Source organism: Neodiprion lecontei, chromosome 1, assembly GCF_021901455.1.
Source record: "Neodiprion lecontei isolate iyNeoLeco1 chromosome 1, iyNeoLeco1.1, whole genome shotgun sequence".
In the NCBI taxonomy this organism is placed as follows: Eukaryota; Metazoa; Arthropoda; class Insecta; order Hymenoptera; family Diprionidae; genus Neodiprion; species Neodiprion lecontei.
Genome location: NC_060260.1, coordinates 24,555,403 through 24,581,630, shown reverse-complemented (window position 1 = coordinate 24,581,630; position 26,228 = coordinate 24,555,403). Strand labels below are relative to the sequence as shown.

Sequence of the window (26,228 nt, the reverse complement as noted above, 5' to 3'; positions counted from 1 at the left end):
GTAAGAGCCAATCAACCTACCAATCGTTGCTCATCATTGACTCGGATTTGATTCCGCAATAGAAAAACAATTAGCCATAGTGAATATATTAGCAACGTGTTCCGGTTTCCTCGTCTTCTCTATTCCCTCTCTCTGGTTCTTCTTGTCGTTCTTTATATTCGAGTTATACAACCGCGCGTCTCTGGCTCGGAGAATCTAAAATCTTAGCTCCTCGTTTTTGGTGCCAAAAATAGAACAGAGTAAATAAATATTGGATTTTTCACCCGAAAAGGCTTGGGTACTGAGGTTCGGTAAGTACGGTGTGAAAGAAACACTTATATTCAGACTTACGAATACGATATGAGAGATAGATAGAGAGAGAGAGAGAGAGAGAGAGAGAGAGAGAGAGAGAGAGAGAGAGAGAACTGAATTCGTTTTCGTCGAAAAATTAGCTGAGAACGAAAGACGGAAATGAGTATTTTCAACCCTAGTGCCAACTACTTGTTACTCTCAACTTGTCTGCGCTCCCGGAGGCGGCACAGCATTCTATGACACGGCTTCGAGCTTCTTGGCTTTTATACCGCCTAGCGAGATCCGAAACACTTACGTAATGTCTAATCCGTTACAACATTGGATAGAGACGTAAAATATTCTTCTTGAATTTCCCCAAGAAATCATCGCCGTCCGACTTCTATTTTTAACGGTTCAGACTCGCGATGGCACAGTGTGTTTTATTTAAATTTTACTCGCCGTTCGGTCGACGTGTGAAACGATCCGCAAATCATATGAAATACCACGCTGATTTTCTCTACAATTAAAGTGGAGAATTTCTTTGATATTCGAGACTCGAATTACTGCCAATTATCAGTACAGAATATCTTAAAACGTTGCGGATGAGATTTCTTTCGTCGTCTCAATTTTAACGCGGTATAAAATTGGTGGAATGATTTTTTTTTTTTTTTTTACGGGAATATAATTTTTTCATTTCGCTACGAATTATAGCTCAACGTTCCTTTTCTAACCAGCGTGCAATCTTCGGTTTATTTTATACTCAACATGGTGATTTGTAGGTAGACAGTTTGAAACTTCACTAAAGACCGGAAGCTACGTAACCTGAAATATGGTTCGTTGCTCGTTCGGAGAGTTCTCAGTTATTAGATTTGAATTTTACCTGAAAAGGCATATTTTTATAAATAGTCCTTTAATCATAATTTGTACGCAATTTTTTTTGGTCCCGACAAAATTCAAAATAACTATTTCACGTTTGAAATTGTTCATTCGGTTACGTAAATGCGAATTAGTGAAGTAGTCTGCCTGTCTGAGAATAAAACACCGAAAGATGTTTACATGAAATTATGCAAGCCATTCCTTGACAGACAAGTGGCGAAAATTCTGTCTCTTCTCGCACGCGTTGTAATGAAAAATCTGTTCTTTACCGCGACGTTGCTAATTACGCGAAGTGCGGAATACCACGGAAATTAGAAATAGCTCAGCTGAGCCGGACCTTCTGGCAAACAATAACGCTTTGTGCTGATCATTAAGCGATTCAGTCGTTTGTTTCGCATTACGCGATAACAAGGCCTAGACTCTTGGCAAATAAGAGACTTTGAACGTTTGAAGACTGGTCAAAGCCCGACGTTAATCTCCTCGGACGAATCTGTATCGTAGATGAAAGAAAGTACGAGGGGGAAAATTGGGTAATTAAAGTCAGAGTGCCGGAAGTCGGGTTTTTCGGATGGCAAGAATTAGCTAAGCGTAACGCGTAAGAGTCCAACATAAGCCGTCGTCGCTTCGGACCACTAACGAGAATTCACGACGGTGGATTAGCACGCGGTAGGGCGTCGCGACGCGTCTTCGCAAATCTTGCCTATTTACATTCGGCAAACGTGTCTCTCTACATCTTCGTACGTTTCTACAAATGCTGAGAATCGCACGAACACATGCAACACTTGCCGTCGTGGATTGGTATAAACGGCGTGGTTGTAGGAATGCCGAGAGATTTTGCACGCGGCCCGACACGGATCGGCTACGTAAACGACGGTGAACCAACGAAGAGTAGACTGGTGGCTATAGGAAGGTTGAAAGAGATACTGGGAAGAAATCTTGGAAATAGCCTAGCGGGCGATTTTGCAACGGCAAGATGAATGGACGAATCTAGGTCGAAAATGTCTTACTGGACCAAGCGATTCTCTCTCTCTCTCTCTCTCTGTCTATCTACAACTTTTCTCTCGTCTACCAACCTTCCCTACCTTCGATACCTTCGTTGTTAAAGTCTTGGTCACTTGCCCAAAGTAATTAATTTGGCACCGAACAACTCTTGTACGTGTAGCAATTTCTTTTCTCACCGATTTCATAAACTCAAACGTCAAATTGCTGTTTCACTAGTTGTTCTCAAATTTTCTAACGCTTTGCACGGGTTACGACATCCTTGTTTGTTATACCGATCTAAGATGCCAGGAACGATTGAAGAGATTTCTAATTGTAGGTATTGTTGATAAAGTGAACGAACAGTCGAGCTTAATTTGTTCAACTAAACCTTGAACAGTCATTTACATTTTTCGTGGAAAATTACTTTCAAGAGCAGATAACGAAAGGAGTTTCTTATCGTTTGAAACAACGATCGGATACAACGATTCGATGTATCGTTAATTGGTTACGAAATCCAGGATCAGCATTCGTTATTTTCTACACGATCATTTCACACGAGCTTTCGGAATAGCCCGGTAAAACTGTCTTTTCCGTATATCTCATGTTTAATTGGAACGAATATGGTAGATGAATGTAATTGTAGAAGAGCGATTAAAACCAACGACCTGGGAATAATTTCAAGAATGTTGACGAGGAGACAAAAGGTGGAGTGTCTCGAATGCCGTGTGCATTTTCACCGGGTCTTTGCACTTGACCATTTCCTGTTGCCAGAAACCCTATAGGTACCCTACATATAGGAATAACAGTCTATCGGTGCGCGATTTTGGCTGCGATGATTGGGAAAGGAATCTGGGTGGAAAAGTGGCGACTGTGAACACGGAGAAAAACTCACGAGGATGAGATCCGTGCATGAAGCTCCTAAAGAATTCTTAACGTCGTCTGGTGGATACCAGCGACTCCTGGTGGTCGCCTGGTCCGGGTATAATTGACCTGCGCGTGCGTAGACACCCGATATACGGTACCACGATTGAGATTGTGTTGGTAGCAACGTCATCGGGTGGTCGACCCATTTTTGGACTCGCGAGACATTGCCAATGCGCAGCTAACGGAATGGAAAACCTGCACCAGACGAGGAAAAAGGAAAACAATTTTCGCACCTCCGCCCCCCCCCCCCCTCCTCCCCCTCCCCTTTCTCGATTATCCCATGCGACTCGAATTAATTCGCCAGAAAACTTTTTAAAAGAGGATGATTCATTGTTCATTGCAGTCACGGTTTCAGTGATGCGTGTTTTAAATAAATTCTCAAACAATGGTGATTCTCGCAGATTTTCGTCCGTTTAAAAAGTCCTGCGGTAAAGTATACAGACGGAAACGTTGATCGTGAACTCTTGAGATTTGTTGGTCGCAATAAATTCTACAGAATCGTTTCGCTTTCGACCAAACCAGTGTTACTTAAAGAACTCTTTTTTTTTTACAACTGAATTTATTTCTCTACGATAATACGGAGGTTACAAATAGTAAGGCTGATTTATTGAGTCGCAAATTTCAATCATGCAAAAAAAAAAAACCGCGAACAAAAATTCGAATAGCGGAGGCAAACAGCATGAACAGGTACAAAGTTCAAGTAGCTGGTAATTACAGGCGTGTTTGTAATCTGGGACACTGTGCGACAGAAAATTGCAGAGACCTCGTGGCTTTTCTCTTACAGTTTCGATCATTATACATTTGACATAAATCTCCAGTAAATTATTGGTAGTTAAAGACTGCAGGCATGAAAACAAGCGGCTATAGTGTCGGTTTGAGTGTCTCATTCTCTTTTTCTTAAGTCCCTGTGCATACGTCTCAAGCTGGTGATATGTGGCTGGAATATCATTATGATCTAATTTTTGACAGCAATTTTCCCATCGATCACTGTCGTTGTTAAATTTTCTTTTCATACCTGCAGACGGGAATGTAAATTGAAAAATTGTCCCACCACAAGTCTCGCTGGCTTGACGTTAATTAGAACAACATATTTTTACCAAATTCTAATTGTCGGAAGTGTCTGTTCTCTGAAAAATGATTTCCTCCGAAGGTGTGCATTCCTCGTCTTCTTCTCCAGTGTTCGTAACTTTTTCCGCCGGGAAATTACCCTCGCCATTCCATCGCTGAGATCACTATTTACTGCCGTATATAACGGAGATCGTTAATTGTATGCCTGACGAGTTGGAAGGGGATGATTCGAAAATTGCGAGAGCTGCGGATCCAAGTATGGGCGTATTCAATGGGTGCAGGGCGATGCAGTTGACCGTGGCATCGTATATTATATTGGCTGTGGGCTGAACGACCAAGAAGTAACTAAGCAGCAAGGTTTGGTCACTGGCAAAAATAACTCTTTGGCATTGTTCCGTTTTGCCCGAGATCGGAGAGTCTTAAAGAATACACCGGCGTAACGAGCCTCTGGCTAATTCCGATCACGGTTTAATTGGACCTTTGGCAGTAAAATGCAAAACACTCTTGTTTACAACCAATTATATATAATGATCCTCGCCTCGAGCTGTCGTCTCACCGTATCATCGACGTCGGAGATTCGTCAGTGGGCGAATTGCAGCGTGCATTTTATGCCTTGCATACTTGATTGTTTCTCGTGTTTAACAAGAGAGATAACCTCTTGCCGGGTGAAGGCAATTGTGATATTTACATTACGAATGTCGATGCAGATTTAATTTATCGTTGGGAAGGAAATGGGACCTTCGTCTATATCGTCGACAACGACAGAATGTCAATGCCTGATTCCTATACGGATCATGTGCCAAGAATTGGCAAACTTGACATGCCTGTTGACGGTTCGATCGTGTGAAAAATTCAGAGCAAACTATCCGCTCGTGCCTCGTACGACATTTTTAAACTGAAACTTTTTTCAGTGTCGCATGGCGTATGTGTGATAGCAGCATTTTAATTATACAACGAAACGTATCTAACAAATTACAGTCTCAGTAACGCGGAAGGTTTGATTAATAAATTTCGAACTTTTATATGGTTTAACCCGTAACTGTCAAATGGCATTGATTTGCAGCGGAGCTTTGCTTCGTTTTACGTCATAAGAACGTTGAGGAGATCTCATAACATGACAGTAATAGCAGGATTTTACTGCCTCGAGATATTAATCTCTCCTATCGTGTTCCGAGGTGTTACGTCAAACTTACGCCACAGGGGGTATAATAACACTGTAACAATAGTCATGATTTATCGAAACATCCATAACTTGTACGTACGTGTACGATATTCCGATACGATTCATGATGCTCGTTTTCTTAATACGGTTGATTATTCAATGTTGACGGCACTGTCGAATATTATTGTAAAATTGTTCAACGTAATTGCGAGCTGAATTAGATTGTCATGAAGATTTTTGCATAGAAATTTGGAAGTTTCGGAAGAATTAATGCGCGGTAATAAGTGATGAGGGTGCAACAAGGTTTCTTGGCATCTTTGATGCAGCTTACTACTTGCATGGAAAAAGCTCGACCATCTAGCGTAAGCTAATTTTGGATCGTTCTATATTCTGCAGGAATTTAAAGTGAAGTGTTCTCACAGGCTTAATCGAGGAAGAGAAATAAAACAAAGCAAAGTAAATAAATAGATAGAAAGTGTAAAATGGATAGCTGTCCGTGGTTACAGACACGTAGTACAACTTTATTTATAACGATGAACGTGTCATTGATATTATAAATTATTCCGCAACGACGTTAAGAAGCACAGGCAAAGGTTGAAAAATGTTTTTGTTCAGTTGCGATAAGACGCGATGAGTGAAAATTTATTTTCGCTGCTGACATTTCGAGCTTGTTTCCAAAACACCCGCAGTTGAAAACGCCTTCTCGCATTATTGCGCGGAAACTGAGATTCAACACAACATACGAGTTGATTCTGGATTAAAATACTTTCGCTGGTGCTTTGAAAAATTGATCCGTGATGTTCGCTGCTTCGAGCCTGTAACGGATGATCGTAAATACAGTCGTCAGTGCGCGTCCTTCGTAAAACACGAGAGAAGTCCTCGCCAGGTGACTCATATTTTCTATAATTTTTATAACTATTTTTGAAATTTTTCTCTCTCCACAACAGCCGACAACTCGAGTGGGTATAAAAATAATCTATCGAAGTTCAATAGGCCCTAGGCGTACGAAGTAAGTTTTGATAATTCTTGGACCGCGTCCAGAATTGCACCGCGCGCAAAACCGAGTATCAAAGATTCTCGTGACGTCAGATGGATGAGGTAACCCGAATAACAATAAATTTACTACCGAAATAAAACCGCACGAGACGAGGCGTACTGTTCTTAGCGCTGTAACGATAATCAAAATTTGCTTTATCGCGCAGCCGATTAAAAAAATAAACAGTGCTATTCCAAATTTCCCGATGAATGAAAATATCCTGAATCGTACGATGCGACGGCTTTGAATCTATCATCGGAAAGAAGCCATCGATCTTCGGTCCCGATTGATCGGCTCGGCGCCGGTTTTGGTCATTCGAAAGGAACATTGACAGGTGTTGCGGCGCAGCGACCTTATACCTTGATTTGGCCGTTAAACGAGGCCCGATTTGGCTGGTGCCAAGGCGCGTAAACGAGCCAAGCAAAGACACCGAAAGATTATTACGTTGCCATCGATGAGTACATTAAGGACACGATGCGCGTCCAGGGACTCGGAGCTAACTTTAGACATTAGCTGTCGCGTGGTGAAGCGACGAACCAGCAAAACCGCCAAACGGTATCTCGCCCGGTCTTTACTCGCATAAAATAAAGCAGTGTACTAGCCGCCCTCAGTCAGGATGGATAATGGTCTATCTCGATATTGACAGGACAAGGGTTGGGAGCGGGGTGCGCGATGATCAAGTGCGGGGGTTGATATGGAATTATGTAACTTTGTGACGGGAGCCGATGACTCGCGATTTGAAGCATCAACGCCGCCGCGGGTGCCCGAGGATCCAGTTGTGACCCCGTAAACGATGCCTGGTAACGATCGTAAATTATCGTATACTTGATGCTTGTTGTAAATCTTCTTATTCGGTGGGCGTTTCATACGCGTGATCGTATCTGCGAGAAGTATCAGGGAAACGTTGAAATATACGAAAAGCGGCCCTCGGTCAACAGTGTCGGTGACCGAAACCCTTGACAAAGTAATTATTGCTGTTCTTCAACAGCAACAATCGATGCCTAAAATACGTGTCGAGAATATCAAGGAGGAATCAAATGCGAGAACCTCTATCGCCTCCAGGTGTCTCAGGACGACTGAACATCCGAACGGTCGTACGGTCGGACACGGCGTCATCCTCCACTGGATTCGGTGCCCCCTCCAATTGGAATAGTCAACGAAACACCAAACGAAAATAGGACGAATAGATAAATCATCCGACCCACACCGGTCCGCCTACAGCCGGACGGCATATCTCTACGAAATCCTATTCGACTCTGCTCGATTTTCCTGAGCTGGAACGTGCGTTGCATATTGTAAAAATGCAGTCGATCGTGCCAAAATAATTCCTTCTCCTCGATTCTTCTTCTCCCCAAGGGACGATGTCAAAGACTGATCGCTGATTGCCAGTGAAATGGGGCTGCTCATGTCCGTTTTGATCGGCTGCGTTGGAGTTCTTGAACTCCTTGCTTGTCTCCGTCACGTTTCGGACGGTTTGACACCGTCGTTGGGTCCGGCAGCACCTTGCCTATCCTATCACTCGGAAACATCGGAGAGACACAGCTCCGTCAATTCACTATGCACTTACAGCCACCGTCGTGGGGTAGGACTGCCAAGAGGTGTCAGGCACAAGTTGGAAAACCTTCACGAGTACAGTATCAAGGTCAAGGGTGAGCTGCGGACCCTGGACCGGCACTTTGACGAGAGCACACTTTCCGACTGCAGCACTGGCGACATTTTGGGCAATTCTAGGCCGGACTCTAGGCTCAGTCTGAACGAATACGAAGCCAAAGACGAATGGAATCCCGACTTTCAGCCCTACTACGGAAACCAGAATGCTGAGCACGATTGCAGGGATAGACATCAAGACGGTATGTCGTATCGAGAGGATCAGGAGATCAATTCGATATTGAAGAACCTGAATCTGATACCGACTCCAACAACGAAAAAGTATGAAAGAATTCCCACCCCTATTCCATTTGAAAATTCGACTGAGGATGCCTGGAGAAAGTCTAGATCACCTTCGTCGTCGTCTACGTCAAGTGAGAGGAAAAACTCGTTTGATGATGATTCGGGGAACGAAGTACCGACTAGGAACTCGATCGATAATTCATCGGTCGCCAGTCAGTCCGGACGATCGTCCTTGGGTGACATCAAGGTGACACGTTCGAGCGCTTCACTCCAGAAATCTGTCAACGATGTGGAAAGCATTTCGAAGCATTCGTCGGACGTTGTAAGGGCCTTGGAAAGCTCGACGTCTGTCAATGACACTGAAAACTTGTCCAAGTCGTCTGAGATTTGGAAAGAACACGTGGACGACGATGGAAAGTTGAAGGAAGTGAGTGATTACCAGGAAGTTGCGGGTAGTGGTTTAAACGTACCGAAGTCATCAAAATCTTTGGGGACAACGATCGTGCGAAAGGCAACGCGGCTGAAATCCAAAAATGCGGAGATAAGCAAGTCCGCGGAGACTTTGAATGGGAAGAAATTTAAGAAAGTCCGAGAGCCGGAAAGACGTAAATCTGACATATCCGTACAGACGACCGACTTCGATTCCAAGTGCGACGAGGCGACGAACACGTCGAGGTCGGAAAGCAGGCAAAGCGTTTCCGTCCAAGTTCAAACTAGCTTCGAGGAATACATTTCGGAGGACGAAAATGCGGAGGATTACAGTGGAATTGCGACGGGTTTGTCCGAAAGTCGACGAGACATTTCGGCGATGGGTAATTCGCGAAAAAAGTCGTTTAAACAGAGGAGATTCAACGGGTCAGTTCGGAACTCGAAGGAAGATTGCGCGAACATTGTTGTTACGAAGACGCTTGCACCGTCCGTAGAAAAGCCTCGGAATTTAAAACAGCCGATCAGAGTGTCCAGCTTCGAAGACGCCAACGTGGATGACTACGAGAAGGTGAAAAGCTTACTTCTGGAGACGGACAGAAGCGAGAGCAGGAGTCAAGATGAAGACTCGAGGAAGAACTCCGGGAGTTCGAGCACTCCGAGAAACGACGCGAAACGTCCGTCCACCTTCAAAACGCAATCGGAAATGCTCGATGAACTCATTGACGAAGAGTTCAAGGACGCGGAGGACGGATCAAACTTCCCTGATCCCATAGAATACTCCGTTCCTGATACCGGCTCGGACAAGGCTTTTTGGGTAATTTTATTTCAAACCCCTCGCGGTGGCGTTCGTCTAACGCTTCAGGCTAATTAACTGTTTTGAAGAAACCGGGTAAAATTGGAAGCCAAGGAGCTGATCTTACCGGTCCCCTTTCCTGTCTATCGTTCCGTTGAAATGTAACGAAACGTTGCGCAACAATTTGTTTGGTCTTATTTTTACCCGACCTACCCTAACCACCGGGCGATGACAGAGGATTCCTATTTCCCTAAAACAAGAGGCCATACTTCTGCCCGGAATGTAGATCATTCTTTGAGCTTTTATCGTTTAAAAAATTAAAAATACATCAACTCTGAGTCAGAGACAGATAGATCTATTTTTCATTTATGCTGGGAATGCTTTATTATCTGGCAGAGACACTCGTTTGATAGTATAATATTTTTACGATGTATTTTGATAGGGAAATAGAAATCTCTCGTCCAGACACAGTTCAAATTACATATTCTTATGTAACTCGGATTTAAATCGGGCTTTCTAGATCGACAACCGACTCGTAACAGACTTTGAAATTTGCCGTTTGATTAACCGTTGTAATTTCACGGACAAGAATAAAAAGCAAAGTAAACAGATAGATTTATTAAGACGGACTGAACGTTAAAGCGTGATATTACAAAACGTGTTTTACATTCGCGTGTGTCTCATCGGCTGACTCTTCCATCTCTACACCGGCGTTGTTGGTGCCGTGTGCTGAGCGTGGGGTCTCCCAAAATATCAAACGTCAGCTCCTGCCTTCCTCCGCAATATTTTCGTGGTTACCGAGTCTCACTTTAACATTCCGCCAGTCGGTGGCAAGTCGGAACTTTCGTAAAGATTTACCAAAATCTGTAGGAGCAGCAGCTTCAGTCGCGAATTGGAAGATCGAATATTCGCCGTTTCTACTTACGATCGAATCGATCCATGAATTCGCAATGGGGGGGGGGGGGGGGGGGGAAAGCGACGAGAGATTCATTCTGGCTGATAAAATATTCAATGGATGATGTTGAAGGGGGGATTGGAAAGAACGAGAAATTCAATATTACAGTCGTCGTTTTTCTCGACGACGCGGCTATTTCGGTGAAGCGACGGCGAACTTCGAAGAGGAAAGAAACGTAATAATTTTATTCCATCGTTCTAGAAGGTTTCGTTATCCGGGGAAACAGGCGTCATTGGTGATGTGTGGAAAAATCCGGCCCACATAACCCGTGTCGGCCGATTCTTTATTTATTTCACCATTCTATTTTTCTCGGCGACGCCTCCGCCGTCGGTTATTCGGTTAGTCGAATGTCTTCTCCGGAACCACCTGCTTGGCACCGTGTCAAAACGATCTTCTCGTCCTCAAGACTTTCTGAGTGGCTTGGCGGAGCCGCGCGATGTGTCGATAGTCGATGGAAACGATGATGAAAAAACGAGACAGAATATCGGAACGCCTTTTCGTGTCACTCGCGGATATTGGATAATGACTCGTAGGCGTCGCTTGACGAAAAAGACTAATGTCAGGTACATAAGGTGTCGAAAAAACGTTGAAAATCGAACATCGATGCACAGCGAAGTCTCTCGCCGGCAAAACTTACCGTCGGCACATCACAACGCACGAAGAATAATAAGATAAAAATCTCACCTCTCGTTTGATAATCGAGCTAAACAAGATTTGGTACGGTGCGCAAAGAATTTCCCTTTCCCAATCTTCACACCGGTCGATTCACGAGGATTGGTAAAAATAACTCGGCAACGGCTGGCAAGTCTGCAGATGATTATGATTTCGTCTCGTACCGTAACCGAGTGCAGATCTAGGTGCAAATACAATTCTTCGCATGACTCAATTTTTATGCAGGTCTATTCAGAGGAGACGGGTCAAAGCTTTTTCAATTTTCACGCAGAGAGTTCGTAGATACGTTCTACAGTCGGAATACTCATTTCGTGGGTATCGGGTTTCCCACGATTTATCGTTCAAGGTATAACCCGGATTGGTGAGGCGTCGTCTTTATTTAAGCACTCGCATATTTCACGCTACCGTACAGAGATGAGTGCTTTGTGAATTTTTCTTATCAAAGAAATTCTTTTTTCTTACTCACAGCTATTGCCGAACGTGTTATATAATTCTTTAAACAAAATACGAAGTTGATGAAATCGTTCTCAAATCCTCGCATGAGATTTTGACGTTTTTTGTTCCATTCGGTTTGAACCAGGTTTCATTTTATAAATCGAAACGCATTCCCTTCTAATTGCCTTATATCTATCTATGGAGTTTTTATGGGTTGAAAGGTGTTCAAGTTTACCTTTGGACTAAGCAGGCATTTCTGTTCGGAGAGCATGTACGCTTTTCGTCTTTTAGTCTCGTTGAATTTAAATTCTTGTCCAAATTTCCTCTTGCTCGTAAGGCCATTTTCACGTCATTCAAGGCTGAGTTACTCCCACAGCCGTCTAATGCATCAATTTAATGAATACAATATACATAGGCGTGGGTATAATGTAAAGGTAAAATGTCGACGTGCGGATTGTACGATTGCGTTGTTTATAATCAAAAATAAGTCGTCCAAGAAGGTTCGTCGAAGAAAAAACGTAGATGGCAAACTGAGGTTCGTTGAATCTGGTTGAAGGTGAAGTGCAAATGTAACGAATGTAATGTAGGCATTTACGGCGGTGTGTATTCCGTTTCGTTGATAGCAACAGCGGACAGACACCCGAAATAGAAACGCATGCTGAGAGGTTATGCTTACAGAGCAGCGGAATCCGAAACACTTCACCGTTACAACTTGCAACAAAGTTTGCCGCATCCTTTCGCTTCCATCTTACACCATCGCGTATGTGGAGCTCAATTTACGAGAAATATCAAACGTGAATATTACCGGGCAAGAACGCTTTGGGCATACAGATATTTTGCAGCACAATCAAGGGAACGTTACACGGTTGAAAAATGAATAATTTCGGAGAACCGGCGTTTATCCGAGAACTTATTTCAAAACGTGGCAAGATTACTGTCGTTTACTTGTCTGTTTTATCGTCAGTATACCCGTGGCATAGGTACAGTGGCATAAAAGTCAAGATCTCCGAGATTTCTCCTCTCGTAGCTAGAGGCGATTGCTGCAGTAAAAGTCGTGTCGCAAAGTACGAATCACGCCTGACTTTTGAAATTTGCTGGAATAATACTGCAATTGTTGGTACATTGGTGGTAACTGGAACAGTCAAACCTGCCATTTCTGTTCAGGAATATACAGTTTTTTCTTTTTTTTCTCTTTGTGGTATATTTCTTACAACGTCAAAACGTGAGAGCGAAATAATTGGATGCTTGTACCATATGTACATACATTCTCAAGTAGTCATATCGAATGTCAAAGGTTTTCAACGAATGATGCAAACTGTACACCGTTTATACAAACAGTGCACACGATGATGTTTCATAGATCGTGGCTTTTTATCCAAGAGGCTGTACAGGCAACTGATGTACCGGAAAGGCTGTGTTAAAAACTAACTCAAGTTCTACAAAAATAGTTTCTCTGAAAGTATTTCTGCTCGCTGAACGAAAACATATTCCGAAGAGCTGGTTACCCATTAGGTTGATTCGCATGCACCTCATTCCACTCAAGTACCGAGGGAAGTACTGATTAATCAAATAGATTATATACATATTTCTACCAATTAATCTATAATTGAATCGATCATGATTTGTTTGACTGGATGAAAAAAAAAAATGTTATCATTACGGAGATCGGAAGTTATATCCAACTGGCTTCGTCTAAATATGTTTCGCTTGTCAAATCGAACATACTGTACGAGTTAAGAGTTGATTGGTCAGAGTAAATTTATTGGATTCAACTATCTTGCAGTATTTGAATGGAGTGAGCTGTATTTCAATCAAGCGAATGTGTTACTCGTTCACGAAATATATATATATATACGTGTATATGTATATATTTCTTTTTCCCATGCAAAGAATCAAGAGAAATTTGTGCAATTTAAATATCGAGAGTCTTTGGGTGGTTGAATTAATTTTTTAAAACATATCGTGTAATTGGCTTTACGCCTTAAAATTGTTATTTATGGAAAAAGAATCGAGATATTTTATCTGAATCCAAGAATTCATCTAAATTAAATACGAATCGTTAAATTTGGCTTCGGACTAAAAATCTCTGTATATATAATTCATAATCCTGCAAGTAAAGTATACAAAGGTGCGATACGTGCGGTAAATTTTACGTACAGTTTTCACGGTGAGAATCGCGAGTAAATTCCTTTACAATGCGGAGTTAGAGGCGATTCTGTAATCCGAAATTAACAATGCGCGAATGTACGTTGGGCCGACCGGCGCTTGTATAAGCGTTGGATACGAAAATAACGTACAACGATCAAAGTATTCGACGCGTATTCGGCTAAGGTATGTTTTGCGAAAGATATCGCGAGGCGTATAGAAAAGTTGCACCCGGCACACTGCAGCCGCGTCCACGAGAAGGGGAAGCGCGCGGGTTTCTGGAGTCGTCGGGAAGCCGAAAATAGCGTCCCGGTTATGATGAGACGGCCAGGGATTGGGTCCTAGATTTCAGTCAGTTCGCAAACTCTATTGGGTCGCGGTACTGTCCGGACGACCGTCTCGAACCCTCGATTTCTCAAGTCGTCGTCAAGAAGTTTGTTCACCCTCGTCTCTTCAGCCGTCACCCTCGCCGACTATCCGTCTTATTTTGCCTAGAGTTTATCTCTACGACGAGAAATCTTTCCGTGCCCAACCTTCAATCGAGGCACTATTAAGTTCGACAGAAATGGCGGATGTAGACAACAGTGTAGTGTACACCACGACGGAGCGTAAAGTTCGTAAAGTGAAGAAAACCACGAAGCGTAGGGAGAGTCACGACCAGAACGCCGAGGTCACTATCACCGAGGTTGACAGCACCCAGAACAACCATGACAACGCCATCGATAAGTATGTGCTGGCTGACGGTGGAACACTGTCCGCACTTATGATACCCGGTTTCGATACTTCGAACGTTACTTTGGCTGCCACGGACGGTCGCGTCAATTTTTTTATCTTTCTTTCTTTTCTTTCTTTACCATTCTTTTCGAGAACAGAAACGAATCAAAGGTTGCCTGGAACGAATCGAACGGAATTGAGAACTTGCGCAATCAAAAGTTTCCGCTCAATTCCGATCTATTTCCGTTCGAATCGTTGTTGAATCGAGTCACGAAGAGCTCTGAACACCGTTTATTTCACGCATCACGCGACCGCCTGATTCTAACGTCGTACCAAATCTTTCCATACGAAATTTCTGTACGGGCGTTAATTCATCCCCGACAATGTTTCGTGACTGAGATAGTACGTGATACGACGACCTTAAGATTCTCTCAAGTTCGGCTAAATTTGGACGCACGAAAAGATCGAACCCGTGGCACTCCGAGAACTCGCGATTCGTTCGCAAAGGAAACTGAGATTTATTATACAAGCATTCGTACACTTTTCACTCGCATCATGCAATCCAGTCACATTTTTATACGCATATGTTTATCCGAATTCACATCAGTCCACGATTCGTTGTTACATACGCATTGACCATCATATTTATACAGATACCCAGCCAGCACATACAACAGCACTCATCCAAGGTACATATAATATGTATATATAGATATTGTGTAAATTCCTATGTTTACATCCGCCAACAGATCCGACGATTCTTGATTCGACGCTAATTCTAACATTCGTAATCGCAACACTTGCCTTATAAATATACCTGCAGAATGTGTTGTAATTAATATACGTTGTATTCACGATTTTCTGCCGTCCTCTGATACATGAATTATATATTGTAAAGTACATTCACGCAGTTGTTTAATTGAGTCTCTGGTCTTTATCACTCTGTGTCTGTGTTACATTCGTTTTTTCACGTGAAATCGAGAATGATTTCAAAAACCTTCCTTGTATTGTGGTTTCCGTTGGTTCGAAGAGTAGTCAGTAGCTCTTGTGAAACAAGCATTTCAATTGACAATCAACGAACGACTAGATGGGAATTTGTCGATCGGCTGATGTTTTCATTTCTCACAGTCATCAATAAGATCGTTCGTAACTAATACTGTCAACCGCCTACCTTTTGCTTCTTAGTCAAAAAAAAAAGCAAATGCAAAGTGAACAAAAATGAATTCTGGGTTGAAGAAATTTAAAATTTCATACACAACTCACCAACGTTCGATGTAATAAGATTACTTTGACAAAATCCGTTATTTCGTACCGTCGATATGAATCAGCTTTCGCGAACGAATGTCAAACCCCTGCCAAATATTCTTCGACTCTCGTTTGACGCACGAATCGTTAGAACGATGCAGTATCTCGATTTGCGCCCGTCACCTACTCGCCATAACGTTGTGAATCATATAATCCCGAAACGATACTAAATAAGGCATAGGATTCGAGTACAGCCTTCGATTGGAAATTGGGATACTGTTCACGTATCGAAAGGCGAACGTTGAAATGTCGTTCCACACTAACGATAAGATGTTTCACAATTTTGTTCTGTTTCGATTATTTTTTTTTTTTTTCCAACTTTTTTGTTCAACGAGCGTGTCTCATAATCGCTGAGTTCGTACTTAGACCACTCAGTGGCACCTGCGAGTAATTACACGATTAACGAAATCTCTGGTTTCGTGTTGCAGTTGATTTTCAGTGGCGAATTCACGAGGGCGATGAACAAGGACTGGCACAGCGGCCACTTCTGTTGCTGGCAATGCGACGAGTCTCTTACCGGTCAGCGGTACGTTCTCAGGGATGAACATCCCTACTGCATCAAGTGCTACGAGAGTGTGTTCGCCAATGGATGCGAGGAGTGCAGCAAGATCATCGGCATCGATTCGAAGGTACGCCGACTTCCAGATTTTTATCCTTGTTTGCAGAACGATTTTATAAGCGTTTAACTCAAGTGATTTCGAGTCACGTCGACGATTCGAGACACCGAACGTTGACAATTAAGTAACTATAATTTTAAATACGTTGGCACATCCCGTGACTAAGCGAAAATTCAATTTTGCCTATCTTGACTTTTATGATTTTTTTTACCGATTGTTTTCCGGTATACAGAATAGGCGCGATGACCGAATACTCGGCTGATTGTAAGCGTTCGGTGAAAAATTTCAGACGAACGTCACTTTCACTGCATTCTTTTACCGCGAAAAATCGCGAAAGATGAGAGACATTAACGTTTTCGAAATAATTTCGACGCGTAAATTTTATATTTGAAATATGGCCAGAAGTGACTGACTTGTAATTTGTCATTCCTAGAAATAACTACGATGATGTAGCAGCAGCAACCTTAGTTCGCAATGCTTAAACTACGAATATATACATATATACGTTTCGGTCGCATAATCGACTCTCATATATATATATATATATATATATACCATAACTTGAGGTACTCAGAGAAGCGTGTTTCCGCTTTATGCCTGTATACAGAAACTATTATTATTTCGTGCAAGATTTACTGTCTCGGTTCTAGCTGCTTTGCTGTGAATTTAATCATTTTCTTTCTGCCTTCAACATGCTAATTATTTTGCGTCACGTGGTTCGGAGTGAAAAAAATTTTTTCATCAACTTCCCGCAGAAAAATTTTGCATTAAAGGCTTACTGTCTGCTCGTGACGAAACGATGAAATCATTCTTTCTGAAAGTATAGTGAATCCACTTGACGAGTTAACGAATTCAAGAAACGGTACGCTGTAACTTTGAGCCCCTTTTTCGTATCAAGTTTATGCGGAGAACGGGAATTTAAATTTGTTAAGAACAAGTTCAGTGTTTTACTGCGATGTTGTGTATTCTAAAAAATGTATTATATCCGAGCAATGTCCGTATGCTGCGGATCACTCGGAGACCAACATATGATTTATGTTTGTTAAACCCGTTTGACTCATGAACTAATACTCCGTTGAAACTTGTTCCCGTGGTTTTTGCTATCTGCGTAGTTACCATCGTCGTGAGCAAAACAACCCGAGCATCAAACTTCGCAAGCTGCTCATCGTTTGTATTTTGAGCACTCGAAGATACGTGAACTATGATAAGCTGATTCCGCAAAGTCGTTTGCAAGTCTGACTCGATGGTTTTTATTTTTTTTTTTGTTTGTTTCACGTTCAAGGATCTGTCGTACAAGGACAAGCATTGGCACGAGGCATGCTTCCTCTGCAACAAGTGCAGAGTTTCATTGGTCGACAAACAGTTCGGAAGTAAGGTGGACAAGATCTACTGCGGCAACTGTTACGACGCTCAATTTGCCAGTCGTTGCGATGGATGCGGCGAAATCTTCCGTGCAGGTAAGAAAATATTTCAGATTCGAGAAAGATGAAAAAAATTTGAAAATAAACAAAATAATGGACTGCCTAGTACATACATGTATACTTATTTTTATTCGGGGTTTGACCGCAAGTATTGAAAAAGTTGGACCTTGTCCAGAACTCCATCGTGGATCACCCAATACAGCAACCGCAATGAATCGATACACTATTTATTACCTTTTGTAAAACGATTTTCTTTTCACTTGACTGTACAACGAACCGATTCACCGTTTACGCACACAATTGCCGATTCCCGCGTGTCTGACTAATGCCGGATGGATCCACGGACGTGTGTTGGCGGTCAATCGAGAGTGCGAATGTAATTGCAAACCGTACGAGATGTTGTTTTAAATATATGCGCAAATCTATGAACGCGGCGGACGTGAACAAGCGAGAAAGAACGAAGCTGTATCTTGCATTTGACGTTTCTTATTAAGGTAACCGAGTCAAGGTTCCGGCCCAGACACGAACAATTATTACCACAGTCTACGGGCAGTATATTACATATAAGCCCTCGATAACTGGAACCCTGAATCGGTGTTCATCTCTCAGCGATATCCGTATTATTATTTTTCATTTTCTCATTTTCTCATTCCGCAAAGTTGAAGGAATCGGTACCTTCGTTTACGTTACACTTATTCAAGATTTACACTCCAGCTGTGCTTCTTCTCTTTTATCACCACGCTACCCCGAGTAATCTGATCGGATAACTTTTGGCGATCGTTGACACTCCACTTGGAAGACAGTCCGAGCCGTTCCTCGGCTTGGCAAGTATGAAACGGTGCGACCTTCAGAATTATTCAGACCGCTTGGCTTCCCGAGATATGACCCAGATCTTTCCTGAATCACGTGACAAACCACCACTCACAAATTTTCGCAAAGCTGCGGCGATGGGCGGAGATTCTTTTCAATTTCATTCAGGGAACAGCTCGAAGCAGACACGTGCCAGACGTCTAATCGATACTCTCTTCGATCTATGACTTGTTTTCTCTTTTTACCGTCACTATCTCACACGTTTTTGATCCGAATCAACACTGGCAAGATTTTGGCACGGGCGTGAATCGAAGAGGAAAATAATCGTTTAATAACGAAACACAACACGGCGTGAAAATGGTCCGGGGACATTTTATTCGGTAATCTTAAACCGTCGTCGTGCAATTAGCAGAAAATCCCTCATAATTATATTAATTGTATAACGAGGCTTAGAATGCAGTGCAACGTCAGATCCGTTTCTCGTCGAGCCGTGACACTTATAACTTAGGTCATTTCAGAGCTTAACTCAAGAGAACGCGGCCAAAGATCTGACTTTTGACGAGCACTCAGGTAGGTGTAATATACCGGGACTCCAATTATTGAGATGACGTTAATTCGAACACATTATAGATGTTTAAGAAGAGACAAAACGAGAATTCGAATTATACGGTATAAGGGAACCGTACGAAACGAGCTTATCCGAATTGGATTTCAGGTGTGGGAGTTTCGTGAATTCTAATTTGAAATCCGACAGCCGGAATGAGTCGGGGACCACCAACATGAACCGGTTAAGTAGCTTGCGTAAATGTGCGAATGGCTTACAATTAGTTTCATTCGATCATAAATTCATGCGTATGCATTGATGCGAAGAAAATTTTAACTCGGTGTTAAACGATATACAATTTCGGTCATTTAGCAATAAGCAATTGTTGGGGGAAATTGGTGTCACATATTAACGCCAATCGGCTTATCAGATTTGAGAAAGTTTGATAATATATTAGGCATGTAAGCTTGAATGGCTGTACGCGTATACCGATACAGATCATCTTATCTGTGAAATTGTTTTTTTTTCGCACATTATAATCACGATAAAGAAGCCATAGCTGCTTATTGATAGAAAATACTCAAGCGTTCTGTTCTGAGACCTTGTATGTAACATAAAATTACTCAAACTTCTATAAGTCTTAAACTACACAGATGTAAAAGGAATAACCAGCGGGAATACGGTGATAAAAAACAGCCATGATTCAGGACATAAAAATTTCATTCAGTTCAACACGCCAACGTAGGAGGATCCAGATTTTAAAACAGCACCCACCAAAATTTGTATTCAATGAATGGCTAATGTTGACAAACTTATTGCAAGCGTAACGTGAGTTGAGGAACAATATTTTGGCAGGCAGAATCATTTAAGTTTTATTTTTCTTTTTCAATGAATGGAGGACAGCCACAAAGTTTTAAACTTCTCGCAAAACAAACCCACAATTTGTTAAATGGTTTTTACAAAACTTGGAAGATACGGCGGAATTGCTACACTGCGCCGATCAGAGTGACCGAATCGTTCTGAACGTATTTATCATGGTTTGTTGTGATTTTCCGCTTCCACAGTTGTAACAGATAGAAAGAAATTGGCGATATAAAATTATGACATTTCATGAAAAAACTAAATAACATTGTTTATTATCCATGTATAAGTATAATATTTGCCATGGAACTCTCAAGTTTGCCAAATTCTATTGGCTCTTTATACTTGAATGGAATTTCTAAACGACGGACAGGCTGCAGTTTGACTAACAAAGTTGACAAAGCTGTGCGCGATCATGGTTGCAAAATTCAGTGTTATAACATCATACTGACAAGTCATCAATTATTCGAATGACGCTACGTATTTTACTCGTGACATCTTTGTTTTAACTTACCTACATATTGCGCAAAAAGTAGGGTTTGAAAACGGCGAACCACGAAGTAGTGAAATAGTTTTTGATCCTAGCAGAGAATTTCCGTGCCATTTTATCTAGAATGACGAATGGAGGACCGGGTTTTGCTTATTTAAAAAATTACACACCCGTACGTGACAATGCAGGTTCTGGAACGGAACCTTAACACTTCATGTTTTAATGGGTCAGAGCGGAGTCTTTGAATTTGCCGCCAACCCACGCCCAATAAAGTCTGTATTCAAGCTACGCTCAACACCTTTTTTTCGCGCATACGAAATCTAGGTCACAAGTTTGAACCGTATAAAGGTCGAGGAATCAAGGGCAAATGTTGAATTAGAGCATTATGCGAAGCAAGATGAAAAATATTAGCCGTGAGGAGTTTCAAAGCTTTCATACATTCGATTCGATTCGTTCGAATTGTTGGCAAAACAACAGTTGAAACTTGCAGAATACATACAAACACTTTCACATCACGATGGCATTCATCCTAGTCTAATAATGCAACCGTTCGGGCATGGAATCAACCGGATATACTTATACAAATTCGGGAAAATGTTATCCTATTTTTTCTTCGGCGCAATTTTAGCGTCATCGCATCATTTAGCGATTATATTATGAAGTTATTCCGTAGCATTCCCGGTGAAAATTTCTACTAACACGAATTTTTGCTGAAAAAAATGGAACATTCTGTATTATTTCGTACAAAATTGTAAATATGCATAGTTTTTCACGAAGAATTTGATAATTTTCTTTAAAAATTGTAGTGTCTTATAGATTGTTTACTGAAAAAATACAAGCTTTTGAGGTGGAGTTGAAGTTCCGAATTTGAAAAGTTCCGAAAACGCCTAATTCTGAATTATTTGATGGTGAAACTTGAAGTAAAGAAATTCAACTTTTATAAAAAAACAAAGTTTCGAATGGTCGGAAATTCAACGGATCAAAGTTCCGAAATGCAAGATTCCGAAAATTCAAGTCACGATAGAGCAAAGTTCCGAAAAATAACGTTTCGACAGAGCCAAATTCCGAAAAATAAAGTCTCGATACAGTAAAGTTCCGGAAATTGAAATATATTTACACAGGGTAGTTTACCCAACGAGTGGGTGTAAAAATCAGAAAAACCGAAAATCAGAATGTACCGGAATTGCGAACCTAAAAATATGGAAAATCCAAAGCAAAGAAAGATCAAAGAGGCGAAATTTCGCCAAGCCAGAAATTCACAGAACTGAAAATCTTCGATCATTCGGAATTTTGATATTTCAGATTTCTAAATTTTCAAAATTTCGCCCTTTCGACATTTTGCCCTTTCAGAATTTTGCCCTTTCGGACCTTTGAGCGTCGGGTTAGGCACCATTCGAAACTTTAATGTTTCGTCAAAGTTTAACTTCTTACCTCGACTTTCGCTACCAAATAATTCCCATTTATCAACCATCATACCTATACCCAGATTTGTGAAGAACAGACATTATCTGTACGTACATGTGTTATATTGCTTCTCGATTGACGTTTCGTCGACACACTTGTAATAGGTATTTAAGTGAACAAAAAAAAGGTGTAATATATATATCGCGGAAGAATTGTCACGCCTAGAAGTGTCGAGATGGTTTAATCTCCGAATGTTATTATCTTATCTAAAACGGTATTAATGTACCCATACAGTAACGCATAGCATGTACCATGCCTATTCGAAACCTTTTTCCACACTATTGCAAGCACTTCATTTTTTAACAAAGTCCTCCAAGTATTTTGTAAGGATATTTTATTCTTTCACTTGTTCGATTAACAGATCCTTTTATCACCATAGTACGTATCTTCAAGCCCACTTGCGACACACAAGTCCTTTGAAAATATATTGTCACAAATGTGTATGTAACAGCTTTAATCCCGTTGGAATTTTCACCGCACGGTTAAAAATTTCCGTAAACACTTGACGTACGGCAGTGTACATATTATACGTATGTAACGTGTGTATATATATATATATATATATATGTGTGTGTGTGTGTGTGTGTGTGTATGTCAAACACGCGTTTACTCGCTAATCATTGGCTCCTGTATTATACTGATTGTAATTCCAAGATGATGTCATTCCAACTTGCAACAAGACTCACGAATGTTTGTATAGTTTTCAAACTGCGTTTAAATAATAAACAAAAAGTCTTTGAATCGACGCTTTAAAACCAGTATCGATGGGTGAACATTTTTCGACTAAACCGGGATCAAGATAATTTTGTATTTATTCGCCGCTTCAGATTAATTATTTTTAAATACCAGGTTCTTAATAAAATTTATTTCGCGTAAAAATAATTAAGTGTTATTACATTGGGCGGAAAAATACGGGAATAAAATTTGCATGCGGTATTTCTTCCCGATCTCACTATTGCTTATGTATCTACGTATACTAAGTATATATGTATACCTGATTAGATGGAAAAAGAAAAAAAATCTTCACAGTTATTGCCAGCAGCCATTCGGTTAGTTGTGTATATTATGTATAGGTGTATATATATATATATGTATGTATGCATATTTACGTTTATACATACGTTTCGTAGTAGCGTGTATGATGACATCACTGCTCGTAGATCTGTTGTATCTGTCAGTACGTGTGGGCGACGGGAATTTTAGCATTATTAGAATCACTACGAAGCACGAAGAAGATAAAGCAGAAAAATTCTCTAGTAAACAGTGGATAAACAAAAATTAGCACGGCTTCTTTACAATAATTGTCAAGATATGTTGCGGATAAACTGCAGGCGTGAGCGCGGAGCTTCCGCAACTTAATTCTATTCATTGGAAATGAAATAATTAGCGTTTGCTGTACTTATCGGATGGATGCTGTCTATAAATAATCGGACAGATCGCTTTTAAGATAATTTCTTTTGCTAATTACATTACAGCTTTGTCGATTAATCAACGATTAAGAATTATACGTCGTCCGACTCGACAGAATTTCTTCTAACCGCAGTCTCTTTGCAATCCTCACTCTATATATTTTTATCCTTCGAGTTTCAAGCTTTTTGAAATATGAATTTTTTTCTCCATCGTTTGATTCAGACACGGATTCGTTACTTCGGAATGAAACATGTCTTCAAGTTAATCCTTTTCTTTCTTAACTTCCCGTTTCTCTGTTTGTATTGAGAAAAAAAAGGAAGTTACTGTAATCACCCCGTGATATATGTGATCAATTTTTTTGTCCTACGATATCTCCAGAACGCGTTATCGGATTTCAATGATTTTGATCTCAATCGACGCGGTTTTTCACAAACTTAGAACTAATCAGATTTTGGCTCTGATCGGTTCGGTACTTTTTCAATAATCTGAACAACAAAATTCCACAATACAAAATGAAAACGGTGATATCTTGAGAATGGATGAATAAATTTGAATCAAAATTGTTACCGTGACGTTTTTTGAATCGCTAATCACGAATTTAAAGTAAAAATTTTCCCGACCTAAATTTCGCGTACTAAAAAAAAAAAAAAAAAATCGTCAATCACGAATCTGAAGTCGTAGTTCGAAGTTCGAATTCTTTCCTTCGTCGGATCGTCAAAGTCAACTTCGATTTGTTTTTCCAACGATCTTGGCTAACATACGACCGCGGCTGGAACAATTTGTTTAATTTTTTTTTCATTTTCGATTACGCGTAAACGGCCAACGTGTAGGCTAAACACTGCAGAAGTGTAGGAGTATAGGTGCGAGTGTATTACTTACGTACGTGAGAGTTGCGCGTGCCGCCGCCGTCGTGACTCCAGCGTCGTGAAGCAGCCGCCCTCAGTAGTCCGTAAGCCTTCGTACCAATCGTTTGGAGAACTCGCGTTTAATTATCATTTTCTTTTATCCCCCCGGTCTCGATAATCCTAGGATACCGACAGCAACACTCAGTCTCGAGAAGTTTATTTAAACAGGAGAAGGATCGACGGTATATTTGATTTGCAAGAATTCGTAAGAGAAGTTCCTCCGACCCCCGCCCCCCCCCCCTCCCCCCTCCCTCCTCCCCCCGCCGACCAAAAAAAACAAAAAAAAAAATAACAACAAATAAATAAAAAATTGACGATGCTAAATTTTCACGAGTCACGAGACAGCGCGAACGAAACGGGACTGACATTTTTTTTTTATATCACGTATACACATTTATGATATTTCATCTTGATCTGTGCTGATTGAAACTATCTAACCTCTAACTTTTACAACTTGTTGAATTGTCGTAAAAGTTGTTCGTAGTTCTGAAAACCAATAGAAATTTAAGATCAAATTTTATTTAAAATTATATCCTTTACATCGGATCGTGAAAGGATTATTTTATTTTACTAAATTGTACGCTCGTTGATTTACTCACTTTGTATAATTCCTTCTTTCGTCCGTATGAATTTTTCTCAAGTTTCATCGGTTGAGGTTGAAATATGCGATTTTGATCGGATTTTTTGGTTTATTATCATCTTCAAATTACTTTATCAATGAATCGTCGGAGAGAAATAGACGCCTGATTTAAATTGTTACCTCTGTTTGTAATTTTCTTCGTCTTATCAGCCAATTTAATACCCTACAAGTAGACCGGTTTTACGATCCTGTGTACATATACGGTAGCCGAAGACGGCATATCATAAATGGGTTCAAAGTATACAAATTTTATAACATAGATAAAAAGTCGAGACAAATTGACGGACTAATCGGTTCTTTATAGATCATTTCCCGTATGATGCAGAGCGCCGCATTCGAATCATTCGAAATAAGTCAGTGTTACGACGAGTTTAAATTGCAGCCAAGTTTCGATTCATTTTTGATTCACTACACAGCTACGTCTGGACTTGATGATACAAAAGTGTGATTTGTGAGTAAAGTTAAAAGAAGAAAAATAACGATAACCCGATACATACTTTCGACGGTAAAAGGAAACTAAATATTGTTGCTGATAATAATAATCGAACAGTGCCAGCCAGCTATTAATTTGAGACGAAACAAAGGACACGGTCGCTAAGAATATACGCACACCCACGCAAACATACGTATATACATATATATATATATACAAAATGGCGACAGACGCGCTCAGCGATAGATTGGCAAACAAATTGCATTTGCAAACGAAAACAGTCGGCGAGGAGAGAATCAAACGCGCTAAATCAAAGGACGAAGACGTCGCCATATTAACCATGTTCCCAATGGAAAGTGATCCAAAGTTCCGATGCTGCCTTGGGAACGAATGCTTTCTAGGGGATCCGAAAAAAGCAGATCCAGGTGAATTTCTTACATCTTTTATCGCTATCTTACAGTTCACGGTATTGTTGTCGGAATCGATATACGTAAACATGCGTAAACCTTTCAGTCACTCATTTTTCAACTCAATATCTTGGCCTCAATTTTGGTTTCCCGGGTGCTTTTGGGCTCGCTGATCACGAATCTGAAGTCAAAATCTGATCATCTTTAAACCCAACACGGCGGATCCGATATGACGGATGTAATATCGAAAAAACTATCAAAATTCAATGATTCTGACCGAAACTTGTTACTCGGGCCGGATTTTGGGGTTATACGAAGCAACAACGTGGTGTCCAGTGATCCTGGAAATGTCCTTGAATTTTGCTTGTCGTTCAAAAATCCTGAAAACTATCGATGAACTTTTCTTGCGTCCTAGAAATGTTCTTGAATTTGTTACGGATTTTCTTATTGGACACCACGAACAAAGATCATTCGAAGTTGTAAATAAACGGTGATAAGACTAGGACGTGGAATTTTTTGAGGTGGGACGCTGAGCATCTCACTGTGACTGAAAGGGTTAAAGGACAATTTG

The 26,228-nt window shown here is 41.0% G+C and overlaps 1 protein-coding gene and 1 long non-coding RNA gene across 15 annotated transcripts in view; one reads left to right on the top strand and one right to left on the bottom strand.

The window, feature by feature from the left end:
• Positions 1-24,284, bottom strand: part of LOC124295070 — a 28,487-nt gene extending 4,203 nt beyond the window's left edge. Inside the window, exons 1-2 of the long non-coding RNA XR_006904954.1 lie at positions 24,152-24,284; positions 22,984-23,115 (exon numbers count right to left, since the gene is read on the bottom strand). This is a non-coding gene — a long non-coding RNA (uncharacterized LOC124295070). The remainder of the gene's footprint in view (positions 1-22,983; positions 23,116-24,151) is intronic.
• LOC107223904 (four and a half LIM domains protein 2) overlaps positions 1-26,228 on the top strand; it is a 142,906-nt gene that overhangs the window by 103,627 nt on the left and 13,051 nt on the right. For 7 of the 14 annotated variants that reach the window (XM_046743186.1, XM_046743210.1, XM_046743200.1 and 4 more), the window contains 2 exons: positions 16,084-16,284; positions 17,555-17,729. In XM_046743186.1, the coding sequence (XP_046599142.1) occupies positions 16,084-16,284; positions 17,555-17,729 (376 nt within the window). Of the gene's footprint in view, positions 1-6,015; positions 6,168-7,161; positions 9,451-13,966; positions 14,363-16,083; positions 16,285-17,554; positions 17,730-24,224; positions 24,383-25,121; positions 25,676-26,228 lie in introns of those variants that run through there. The other 7 variants (XM_015663755.2, XM_015663750.2, XM_015663752.2 and 4 more) reach the window with 7 other exon arrangements.